Source organism: Monodon monoceros, unplaced genomic scaffold (genome assembly GCF_005190385.1).
Source record: "Monodon monoceros isolate NGI ecotype Baffin Bay Population unplaced genomic scaffold, NGI_Narwhal_1 Super_Scaffold_7, whole genome shotgun sequence".
Lineage (NCBI taxonomy): Eukaryota > Metazoa > Chordata > Mammalia > Artiodactyla > Monodontidae > Monodon > Monodon monoceros.
In genome coordinates this window covers 11,682,924-11,696,018 of record NW_021703784.1, presented here as the reverse complement: position 1 = coordinate 11,696,018, position 13,095 = coordinate 11,682,924, and the positions used below count along the sequence as shown (strand labels likewise).

General features: G+C 50.2%; 1 protein-coding gene across 1 annotated transcript in view; it reads left to right on the top strand.

Moving 5' to 3' along the window:
• The window catches only part of GRIK4 (glutamate ionotropic receptor kainate type subunit 4), a 308,388-nt gene that overhangs the window by 217,617 nt on the left and 77,676 nt on the right, over positions 1–13,095 (top strand). Inside the window, exon 10 of the mRNA XM_029208211.1 lies at positions 9,547–9,654. Within this exon, the coding sequence (XP_029064044.1) occupies positions 9,547–9,654 (108 nt within the window). The remainder of the gene's footprint in view (positions 1–9,546; positions 9,655–13,095) is intronic.

Below are 13,095 nucleotides of genomic sequence, written 5' to 3'. Positions count from 1 at the left end.
GTTCATTGCAGCTCTATTTACAATAGCCAGGTCACGGATGCAACCTAGGTGTCCATCGACAGATGAATGGATAAAAAAGATGTGGCACATATATACAATGGAATATTACTCAGCCATAAAGAGAAACAAAATTGAGTTATTTGTAGTGAGGTGGATGGACCTAGAGACTGTCATACAGAGTGAAGTGAGTCAGAAAGAGAAAAACAAATACCGTATGCTAACACATATATATGGAATCTAAAAACAAAAAATGGTTCTGAAGAACCTAGGGATAGGACAGGAATAAAGACGCAGACATAGAGAATGGACTTGAGGAAACAGGGAGGAGGGAGGGTAAGCTGGGATGAAGTGAGAGAGTAGCATGGACATATATACACTACCAGACGTAAAATAGATAGCTAGTGGGAAGCAGCCCCATAGCACAGGGAGATCAGCTCGGTGCTTTGTGACCACCTAGAGGTGTGGGCTAGGGAGGGTGGGAGGGAGACACAAGAGGGAGGAGATATGGGGATGTATGTATATGTATAGCTGATTCACTTTGTTATACAGCAGAAACTAACACACCATTGTAAAGCAGTTATACTCCAATAAAGATGTTAAAATAAATAAATATCCTCTCATAAATACGTAAGTCAGAATCAAAGGCAAGGAAAAGCAAAGTCTGACCTCAGGGATGTGGACTTTCAAGCAGGAAAGCTTATGGCAAATACCAATGGATAAGGAATAACAATTAAAATGTTTTCCAAACATTTAACTACACATCCACAGCCCAGGAAAATTAATATCTTGGGGGCAGTGCAGCAGAGTGGACCTGCCTGGGTTGAATCCGCATTACGTATGGAACTTTGGGCAAGAAAGCTAACCTCTCCGAGCCTCAGTTTTCTAATCTGTAAAATGGGGATGATAGTATCAATAGTACCTCCCTTATTAGTGTGGTTGGGAAGATTAGATAACAAATGTAAAGCATTTAGTCCAGTATTTGACATGTGATAAATGCTCAAAAGTATCAGCTTGTATAATTTCCTTATAGTTAGTCCTTTAGTTATAAGTGACTAGGAAAGGAGTTCACTGATGCCCAAAATGTATTTATGGAGCATCAGTTGTGTTGCAGGTACTCTGCTAGGGGGCTGCGTATAGAGTAGTGAACAGGTAAGGTGTCCGAATCTCCTGGGCCAGGCATTTTCATCCTTTTTGAACATGACTTGCATTCTGGTTGCCAATCCAGGGTGCACATTAACACCCACCTGCACGTAATTGAAACCAAAGCTTATGAAACAGTAGTTGCCCCTGGTGTGTGGGTTGCACTCTGATCTATTCTGGATATATATTTCATTTTTAAAATGCAGGTCTGGACCCACTAAATTGATTTCCTAACCCACTAACGGGTAGCAGGCGCAGTTGAACAAAACACTGCCTTAGACCAACTCAGCTGAAGGCTTAATCAGCCCAGGAAGGGCTCATTTGATAGGAAGTCTTCCCAGCTTTCCCCGGGATTGTTTTTGATCTCTTACCTTTGGCATTTGCCACTGTTGTCCTTTGATCCTGGGTTTTTACAGTATTGTGCATGTAAGCACATATTTTCCGCTAAAAGAATATTTTGGCTGAGAGAATGAGCTCTTCCACCAACATCGATAACTCCCTTTGTTCCCCAGGTCAACCCCTGAGGCAGGGGCCCTCACTCATGATCCAGTCTCCCATGTGAAGTAAAGTTTTATGATTGGAGATATTAGATTTAAAGTCAATAAACATTTTGTTCCTTCATGCCAGGGGTTCACCATGGAGGCTTACATTACAGATCTTTTTGGCTGGTCATATATCAAGGCACAGACCTATACTATAGACTCTCCAAACTATAACTCAGTCTCAATTCCTGGGGCCTCTAGCCGTAGTAGTTCACATCTGACTGTCATTCTTCCTGCCTGTATGTTGAAATTAGTTCCGTGAACTCAAGGAGACACTAATACATTATTTTATGTATTCTTCCTAGTGAGGACTTCAACTTTGAACCCTGAAACTGAGGTTAAAAAAACGGAGTCGTTGGTTATGGCTCGTCCACCTTTGGGATGGCCCTAGAGCACAAGGATCTGGAAGAAAGAGCTTGCGTTTGCATAGGGCTTTAAACTTTTGTCACATCTGTGATCACCTCATATCATCCCAAGAAGAGGAGAAGGGGAGAAAGACTAACTACCCTTGTCTTATAGGCAGCAAAATTGACTTCCCAGGGCCACACAGCACATGGCAGGGTAGGACTTGACTTCTGGTCAGCTGCATTTCCACCACACGGACAGTAGTGCTTTTATCTTAAGTTCCCGTGGCTTATTAGGGCTCCTCGAAAGCCATCGTACACACTAGCTCAGTTGATTAGCAGCAGCATTGCTGTGCTGTGCGTAGGCAGATCCGTCTATCTCCACTTTGCAGATGAGGACGACTCAGAGAGGTTAAGTGACTTGCTCAAGGTCACAGAGCTTATGCATGGCAGAGGAGTTAAGAAAATGTAGGTCTCCTGGTGCCCTCCCTCTGCATCTCCCTGTGCTGAGCCCCTAAGAAACTACCCTGTGGCTTGGTCAGGATCACTCTCGTGGACTCTTGTAGCTGAATACCTTCAGGTCTGTATTCTCCAAAGAACAAGTTCACGGTGATGAGAGAGGTGTGTGGGAAGGCCCAGATCTTAAGGTCGGGGTAGCCTGCACTTGCCCTACCCCGACCAGATAGTATAGCAGTAAATAGGACCCGAGTTCAAATCCCAGTTGCATCCTCTATGAACTGTGACCCTCAGCAAGTTGTTTGACATCTCTGAGTCTCAATTTCAATCATTCATTCATTCAACAAAAACTTGTATGAAATGCCTACTTTAAGCCTTTAAGTGTTATTACTGTTGTCTGAAGCGCCTACATTTCTCAGGTGGGAATGATAACCGGGTGGTTATGCGGAATCAGAGAAATTTACATAAGCAGATCACGTGGCTGAGTGCCCAGCGTGCAAAGGTGATCAGTAAGTGTTTGCGAACTCTGACTCTGGAGCAGAAGGACCTGCCAGGCCGTGGAGTTACGTCAGCCTGTCTAGAAGCTGCATCCTGGCAGCACTGATGCGAAGAACAATCATCTACACGTACATAAAAGATTAAATGTTACAGAGCCGTGTGCGTACTCACAGAGGCAGGTACGGATGTCAGGAAATCCCTCAGGGTTTTAAACATGAATCCCTTTTTACCTATTTGGTAGAGAACAAAGCGGCAAAATGACAACCTCAAGTGATTCTAGTCGGGAGCGAGAAGCATGTGGCTGCTCTGGGCAGGACCACCCAGCTCAGGCGACAGCGGAGGGCTCTTCCCCTGCGGCACAGGGAGAAGGACAGGTGGTGAGCAATGGTCTCATTAATAAATGTATGACAGCCCGGGCCAGATGCTCTAAAGGAAAAGAATGTGGTTCGGGGAGAAGTTTGACTTTGGGAGTTGAAGGAAAGGCTTCCTGAAGGTAGTGATTTCTCAACTGAGGCCTGAGGCTTTAACAGGTATAAACTAGATCAAGGTTTGGAAAACTCCTTTTTATAAAATAGGCCCATATAGTAAAAATTTAGACTTTGCAGCTTTACTGCTGTAGGTGAGTGCAATCACAGACAATACATCAGTGAACCGGCGTGACTATGTTCCAATAAAACCTTATTTCCTGAAACAGGCAGCGGGCTGGATTGGGCCTGTGGTCCGTGGTCTGCCAACCCCTGAACTAGCTGAAATGGGGCTGGGGGCCAAGGGGTCAGGCAGCAAGGAGAGTCCAGACGGGGAACGGCACGCACAGAGACCCTGGCAGGAAGGCGCTTGTTGCACGTGAACTCATAGGTGTGCCAGGAGCACAGATAAAGCCGGGAAAGATGGTGTGAGATGAGCGTGGAGGGTGGGCAGAGGCCAGGCCTCACGGGGCTTGGTGGACCATGTTAAGGATTTTGGTTTCTATCCTTAAACGAAAGTGGGAGAAGAATTGAAGGGTTTCAGCAGGGGCCGGTGTGATCATAGTTGAGACTTGATAGAGACGGCTGGCTGCTTCTGAGTGGAGAACAGAACAAAGAGAGGCCCGGGGGACCCTAGTCCAGGGCAAGTTCAGTGGGAGCTTGGATTAGGGTGGGGGGCAGGGAAAGGTGAGACTCGGGGAAATTAAGTGACTTGCTCAGGGTCACCCAGCCCCGAGGTCACAGTGCTGGATGCTAATGCGGTCTCTGGGTGACACACAGCCAGCTCTTTCAGCAGGCGAAGCCTGCGGTCAGGGCCCCTGGACAAGCATTTCCCATGGTGCATTGCTGAGGGAGTGACCAGCTTGCTTACACTGACCCAGGGTCACACGGCAGACCACACTCATTCAACTGTACAGCGCTCACCTCTCCAGGGGACCGTGGGTTGCCCATATCAATGACACAGGGTCTGTTCACTAAAAGCCCTAGGCCCCATCAGGCCTTATCTGTACTTTCCTTACAGCAGTTCTTTCAGGCTTGGTCACTTGGTTGCTCAGCCAGGAATCTTAAACACAACTGCTGGAGGGAAAGGACCAATTCGAGACAGCTATCCAAATAGCAGAAGGAAATGACGGTTCACAATCAGAAAAGAGACACTATGAAAAGTAGACAAATTAACTTAGGAAAGCACGGAAATGAGGGTGAGAGGCCATCACATTTCAGTAACCAATGACCAGCACTATATCACAGGACAGGATAATAACTGGCTTCAAAATGATGACACTGCGTGAAGGTAAAGATGTCTCCTCTGTTTAAGGGGACGGCAGAAAGTATGATTCCCTTTGAAAGAATTTTGGGAAATAATACTTGCAAATAAATAATTAAGACCCTCCCCCCCAATTTTAGTGCTTAAAGGAGCAACATTATTATTTTTTAATTTGAATTTTATTTTATTTATTTAATTTTTATACAGCCAGGGAGCAAGATGATTATTATTAATTTATATGGATTCTGTGTCCTTTGAGGAAGTTGGATAAATGATACTTTCTGTGCACGTGCAAACACGTGTCATATCAGTTATATTTACCTCGATTTTCATATTTGACAAAGCATTCTAGTTTCTTCTGAGAGCACAGAATCAGCAGTGAGAAGGAATACACATTTGTTTTAAATATTGTGATCGCAATGAAGCAGCACGTTGATTTTTTCCACACCTCAGCTCTGTGATTCAGGTAAATTATTACCTAGGTGGACATCACTTTCCTTACTCATAAGTAGGGTGGCAGTGAGATTCGTAAGCATAAACGAGCGCCCAGCACAGGGCCTGTGAGCGTGGTGGCACCAGCTTGCCCGGCCAGCCAGAGCCCGTTACACACTTTTCCCAACTCGGTGTCCCGTGACTGCATGTGGGTAGCTTGAAGTCAGCCATGGTGGGCATGTTTACACCACAGACGTGGGCAGATCAGACAAGGCCTTTTTTCCTGGAGAGCCTGTTTTTAAACGTTTCCTAGCTTGCCACAGGCGCCCCCTCAGCCTCTCTTCGTTCCTGCACCCTTGCCTTTCCCTGACATCATGTTTGTCGTCTGAGTTGCTCTATGAGCTTTGCTCGAATCCAGCTTGCATCAGAGTCGCTGGAGAGCTGGCTACAACACGTACTGCTGGGTCCTGCTCCTAGACTGTCTGATTTAGTCAGTCTGAAATGGAGCCCAAGAATTTGCATTTCTAACGCTGACGTTGCCGGTGCGGGAACCAAAGTATGAGACACTGGTCTAATCTACTAAACTGGAGTCTACAGTGCAAAGTGTAGGGCACAGAAGAGATTCCCATCTTCTGTCTCAGACGATGCATGACAAATTCTATGAATACTCACCTAGTTCTTGGCACATATACCATCAGATTTAATCTCCTTAAGAACCCTAGGAAGTAATCATTACTATTTTAACCCCCATTTTATAGATGGGGAAACTGAGGTTCAGAGGGATTAAGTAACTCACCCAGGGTCACACAGCTCATAAGCAGAGAAGCCAAGTTAAACTCAGGTCCTCCCACTCTGGGGCCGTTGCATTCGTGGTACAGACTGTGAAAAGCTCAGTGTTGAGTAGAGGCTGGAGTCAGCATGCCCAGCTGCGCACCCGCAGGGCCACATCAGCCCAGGAGGTGCCTTTTTCTTACCTGCCTTAAGGTGCTATATGGGCTTGCAGTGGTGGTGTCCAAATCCATACCCTCTCCTCCCTTCACTGCAACCCCTGGAGTCTCTAAACTGGTGGGAAGGCAGAGCAAGTGGGAGAGACAGAAAGCACAGAGAGAGGGCCACGGAAAGACATTATTTGAAGCATAATCAAGCTGGCACACGTGGGCATGTGGAAGAGGTTTACAAAGCCGCTGTTCCTGCAGGAGGTTTGGGGGCAGGTGTCAGCGGGGTGGAGCAAGGGAATTTGGATGGAGACAGAGCCGCAGATTGTCGGTGATGAGTGCTGTATCTCCTGCCCACCCCTGGCATGTGTGTGGCATGGAAGATGCCCAGTGGGTGGGGCGATTAGCCTGTACCCCAGGGCGCCTGGCTCTGCCTCCTGCTCTCCTTCCCACTGCCTTTCCTCAGTTAGATTGCTCCGGGTAGTAGCTGCCAAAGCCGTTTTGTTGGGTCTGATGAGTTTATTAATTTCTTGGGGGCTAATGGGAGCGTTGGTGGGACATTCATTTCCTGACTGGAGCTTGGGGGCTGATTTGTCTTTTTGCCACGTCCACAGAGGTGGGTGTGGGAGGCGACATGGCTCGGGCTGTCGGATCTGGGTCTGGGTAAATCATTTCTATCTCTGGCTTTTGCAACCTACCTACCTCGTGGCTTGGGTCAGACAGGGAGTGTGGAGCTGGGGCGGGCAATCAGTGAGGACTGGGTCCCCTGAGAACAATGGGGGTGGGAAATTGGGGGGGAGTGGGGGGGTGAGGTCTTGCTGGCCCTGTCGGTGTGAAGTGCATGTTTAGATGACAGGACTCTGAGAAGCTCAGTCCTGTCCCAAACATCCAGGTGCTGACATCCGGCCTAATTGTTCTTTATGTCCTTCTGTCCTTCTGTCCAAATCTGGCCCTTCCTATCCTAGGAGACTGTCAGAAGCCAATTCTAGCCATTTTGAAGAGAGGGAAGTAGCCTCATTTCACCTGACTTTGTGGATGTAAAAACCCAGGAGGGAAAAAGCCGTGTCCAGGGTTCTTGCTGTGTGGCCGAGACTCCTTTGAGCCTTTCTCCTCCTCCTTATGTGGAGGAGCCCTTGGCATCCCCGCCCAAGAGACAGCAGTGGACACGGAAAAGTCTTGGATTTAGGAGTCAGACAGCTCTGTGTTCAAGCCCGTGCATCACCTGCTAGCCAGGTGACCTTAGGCAAGCCATTAAACCTCTGAGCCCCAGTTTCCTCGTACATAAAAACATCATCACTACTTCACAAGGCTGGTGGGAGAATTCAAAGAGATGATAGAACACATCCAGCACAAGAGGGGTCCGGTAACTATTGCTCTCCTTTGCCCTTCACTTGAAAACCTAGCTGCTTATCCCTCATCTTCCCCATCTCTCTCCCCTGCAGAGAGAGGGGGGGAGGGGAAGCTCAGGCCATACCCTGACCTGGCTGGTCCCCCCTGTGGGCCCTCCAGAGACCAGAGGACGCTTGCCTACCTCCTGTTCATGCCCTACCGACAGCAGCACTCAGCCCAAGTGATGGTTTCCCCCGCCTCCAAGTACCGGTCCTGAGCAGGGTGCCGGGCTGTGAGCACGAGCAAGCCAGCCCCTCACAGGCTAGCCAGGGAGGTGGACAAGTAAACAAGACGTGCAGTAGGACGCTGGAAGAGCCGGGCAGAAGAGCCACGAAGGCTTCCTTGGGGAGACTCATCCAGGGTTAAGAGCCCAGGGGTTAAAGCTCAGGTGTCTCAGCTGATGGGGAGGTGACCTCAGGCAAGTTGGGTGGGCTCCTATCTTGGCGTCAGTCTCTTTATCTAGAGGGGGCTTCCGGTGTGGATGTGCAGAGCACACGACTTGTAAACTAAAATGAGCAGGGGCACGTGCCTCACTTTTCTGCCCACACAGAGGTGGAGAAAGCTGCCCAGCCCCCTCCGGTGGCGTCCTCGCTGAGGCTTGGAGAGGGGTTTTTGGTCATCTCTCCTTTGGCAGGTGAAAGACCCACCTGGGGAGACCATCGGGCTCCTGCCTGGACCTGGAGGCATCCAGCCTGGCCCTCTCCTCTTCAAAGTCCAGACCATGACGTCAGGGAGATGGTTACTGCCCCTTGTGACCCCCAACGCTCCGGCCCCGGGGGAGGGGGGGTGGGGACCAAGAGTGAGATGTGTCTTTATTGTGGTTGGAGCTTCCACAAGAGGAACCCAGAGCCCAGCTCTGGTGGGTAGAGCCATGTGGCATCCATGGAACTTGTGAGGGTTTTCCAGGGAAGCTGCCGCTGGGGCCTGGCAGAGGTGTATGTGTGCATTTCATTGGTTTTCTAGCCAGCTATCAGCCGTCTCTCCTGGTGGCCCACCTCCAGCACCCAGCAGCAGAAATGAGTTGTCAGGGGCTCCAGCCAGTAGAAATGTATTGGTAGCACACACACGTATGTGTAGTTATAGAAAGGGTTCCACTGGGAAAACAAACAAACTCCCTAAAAACCCAATGATGCTGAATTTCGATTTAGGTGACTTTCTAAAATGGGGGAACTGAGTAAGTTGTGGATATGTTCCCCCCTAGGAGTCAAGACGGGGAAAAGGAAGGAAACTAGCATTTATTGAGTTTCAGCTTAAATACATTCTCACAATGACCACATAATGTTTCTATTATTCCCATTTTACAGATGAGGAAAAACCTTCAGAGAGGTTCAGTCATTTCTGGGTTTACTCAGTGGAGATCCACGCTCCTGGGTCTGGCTGAACCATGTAACCTCGAACTGGCACATGCACGATCTCAGCTGGCTCTGAGAAGAAGGCAGAGCAAACGTTACTGCCTCCATCTATAGCTGGGGAAACTGAGGCTCGCAAAGATCGAAGTAACTTGCCTAGGTTCTCGCAGCCAGCAAAGTGAATCCACCAGGACTAGAGCCTGGTCTTCCTTCCCTCTTCTGGTTCATCCATCCATTGAACCATTCAGCAAACATTTATTGAAGAGCCCCGTAAAGGCCAGTTCTCTCCAGTAGCCATTCTGGTTCTTGTTTAGATAATGAGGTTTATTGAAGGCAGACTGTAGCGAAAGGGAAGGCTCTGTCCTGCCTCCAGATGATGCAATTCCAGGGGCTCCCTTCCCTTCTGGGTGAGACAGCATCCCTGAACTGCGTTGCATTCCTGATTTCTTTTTCCATTTTCCTCTTCCACCTCTCTCTTAAGTCTTCCCCTCCCCTCGTAGTCTCCCCACCCACCCCTGACCCCCCAACCCTGGTAGCTCTGCCCCGGTCCCGCCCCGCTGCTCTGCACTCTGCATCCCTCCCTCCTTCTGTGATGTACATGTACCCCCACCAGAGGCAGGGGACCGGCCTTTCAGCTCCCCCAGCCCTGGAGGCCCGAAGGACCTCAGCACCCCAGCTCCCCAGCCTTCTCCTCCCCCCACCCCTTCCCAGCCTGTCTCCTTGGTCTCCTCAGATTGGCCAGTGGCACGTGGCAGACGGCCTCAGCATGGACAGCCGCCTCTACGCCTCCAACGTCTCCGACAGTCTCTTCAATACCACCCTGGTCGTCACCACCATCCTGGTAAGCGGGTGCCCCCTGGGCCTCCCAGCTGCCACTCTCCGGGGTGCCTCCTCCATCTCCAGGCGTTCCCAGCCTCCCCGTGAACAGAAGATGGGAGCTCTAATCACAGCACGGAGGCCAATTTATGACAGTGTAATTAAACTCAAGTTGTTGTTTCATATGGAAATGATATCTGATGAGTTCCAAAGCAGCTGGGGAAGCAGGATGGGGTGGCAAGACAGCACAGTTTGTGGACGCCTCTTCCAGGGGCACCCTGACATCCAGGGCAGCTGTGCACAGCCAAGGGCAGGGCACCTAGGACACGCGGGAGAAGTCCCCCAGGGTGGCTCCTACTCTTTCACGACAGCCTGCTTTCCTTGGTGCCTACTTGTACAAGTTGCATCCCTGGCAGTGGACACCTGAATCGCAATGGGTTTTCGTGGCCTATGTCTTCATTTCCAGTTGATCAGAAGAAAGCTCTCAATCTGTAGAGCAAGGGACCATCTGCCTTTTTTATTTGATTCAGTTCTCTATCTATAGGGCAAGGGACCATCTGCCTTTTTTATTTGATTCAGTTCCCTTCGACAATTGCCAAGCCCTTCCCCCGTGTGCCAGGCACTGTGCTCATTCTTAGAGACTCGAGGCTGAGTAAGACTCGGTCTCTGTCCCCAAACAGGCTGTAGTTTCTTAGACGGCGCGAATCAAGTGCGTTCGCGGCCAGAGTCATCTTCTTCTCCCCTCCCCCATCCCTGAAGACTTCAGGTTTTAAAAGATTTGTCCGTTAACCAACTGCATGTATTAAGTAATTATGAGTTTGCCCCCTTCCCCCACCTCCTTTTAACCAATCAAAAACCTATTTCCCTGCCGGGCCCAGCACCTTATCCACAGGAGATAATCAGTGTGGCCGCACTGATGGAATCCCAGCCCCAAACACACTCGACTGTTAGCCTGTTCAGCCTATTGTGCTGTTGCTAACTGTGCAAAGGTTTGGAAACGTGTCCGTTTCTTTCAGGCTTTCGAGATGATAAAAAGAGCTCAGGGACCTCCATCACTACATTCATGAACTCCTGGGGCTCAGGAGGCCTGCACTGAAATAACTGATCCCCCGTGAGCAGGGCAGGATAAAAGCCAGGAAAGAGGCGCACGCCTAGCGCCATGGGGGGTGAACGAGAGAGAGGTCCCATGCCATCGGGGAGGTCAGCAGAGCCTTCCGAGGAGAGGGACATTGAGGATGGGCCCCCAAAGACAGGGCTGATGAGGGGGGAGAAGTGGACTAAGGAGAGTGTTGTCGGGCACTCAGGAAATGCCAAAAAGTGCAGGTTTCTAGGAAATGGGCATTGGTAGAGAGGGAAAGGCCTGAGGCTGGAGAAGTGGGCTGGGCCCATAATGCTTAGGGACTTGAATGTCCAGCTTGTGAGTTTTCCCTTCATTTGGTACGAGACAGGGGCTCACCGAATATTTTCAGTCATTCATTCAGTGAATATTTGGGGGGCACTCCTGTGTGCTGGGCGCTGTTCTAGGTGCTCGGGTGTAGACAGAGCTGAGGAAGGGGAGAGGGGTTGCTGGCTTCACTGAGAAGGGCAGATCCGAGTAGAGACCTGATGAGGTGAGGTGACAACCACGTGGCTGTCTGGGATGGAACATTCCAGGCAGAGGGAACAAAGCAAAGGATGGAGAAGGCAGTTCCAGCTGGCAGGGTTTTAGCCACTCCCCATCTCAGCCCAACCTGAGCTCATCTGAACCAACGTGGAAATGTCAGCAGGATTTGGGGGTGGGGGTGGTGTCACCAAGCCCCTGAGACCTGGGAGCTCCTGGCTGAGCTGCAGCGACGCTGACCGGCAGTCCTGGCCGAGTGGGGGCAACATGCGCACGATTGCTGGGACCTGCTCTGCCTCTGAAGGACTTCCTGAGTCTGTCACCTGCTGTCCATCCTCAAGCACATGCCCTAACATAGGTGTAGCCACCTCTTCACTGGAGCTGCGTGTGGCCTCCTCAAAGGCCCCCTTCTCACTTGTTCAGTCTGTCTCTCCCGAGCCCCGCCCTTCTGGCTGCACGGCCATTCTAAAATCAGAACCGTCCTGTCATTTCCTCACTTCAGTGCTGCCCAGGAGCGACCAGCCCTGAGCTTGGAATATAAACCTCTCGTCATGAAGCCCATCCTGCTGTACCTGCTTCCTCTCCATGCCACGTGGGGTCTGGCAGCACTGGACTGCCTGACACTTCCTCACTGCGTCATGCTGTTCCCTGCCTCTGTACATGCTGTTCCCTCTGCCTGGAATACCCTCTCTGTGAATTCCTGTTTCCACCTGGAAATACTTGTACAGCCTTCACAGCTTGGCTGTGATGTCCCCTCTTCCGTGAGGTCTTCCCTCATCTGCCTCCTGCCTGCTCCCTGCCTCTCACATTTTGTACACACCTTTCTCCTATTAGAGTTGGCGTTTACAGCTCTACCTCCCCTTCCAGAATGAGGGCTCCTGAAAGACTGGGGGGCCTGACACAAAGTAGGAGCCTGATAATTACAATTTTCTTTTCTTTTTCTTTTTTTTTTGGCTGTGTTGGGTCTTCGTTGTTGTGTGCGGGCTTTCTCTAGTTGCGGTGAGTGGGGGCTACTCTTCGTTGCGGTGCGCGGGCTTCTCATTGCGGTGGCTTCTCTTGTTGTGGAGCACGGGCTCTAGGCATGCGGGCTTCAGTAGTTGTGGCACACGGGCTCAGTAGTTGTGGCACGTGGGTTCAGTAGTTGTGGCACACGGGCTCAGTAGTTGTGGCTCGCGGGCTCTAGAGCACAGGCTCAGTAGTTGTGGCGCACGGGCTTAGCTGCTCCACGGCATGTGGGATCTTCCCGGACCAGGGCTCAAACCCGTGTCCCCTGCATTGGCAGGCGGATTCTTAACCACTGCACCACCAGGGAAGTTCCTGATGATTAGAATTTGAATGAAGGAATTCCTTCCTACAGGGTCAGAGATGTCCCTCAAAAGCCAGTTAAGAGTTTGAGAAAGAAATGGGGACATTGCCGGGTTTTACTTCCTGCCTTTCCGGAACTGGAATTGGACGGGGCTCAGAGCTCTGGCACAGACCCACGGGGACACTGAGACCGCAGGGTCATGTTTCTAGACTGGGAAAGTCAGTCTGACCCTGTGTGTGAGTGCATGCACGCACACGGTTGTTCACATATGCACACGTGTGCTCATGAGGGTGGGGAAGGACACTTTTGTGAAAGGGAACATTTAAAAACATGGCCAGTACGATTCAAATGAGAACCTTCTCTTGTGCATGTGTGTAGAAGTCAGTAACTCTTACCAGGAATGATTACCTTAATTTAGTCCCTGCTGGCCTTTGGGGGACCTCCTTGGCAAATGGCCATCTGAATGATTTATCCCTTAAAACTCAGCACACAGGCCTGTTGCATCCTGCTACTGTCAGGGTGCAGCTGGGACTTGTGAGTGATTTATTGGTTAACACCGG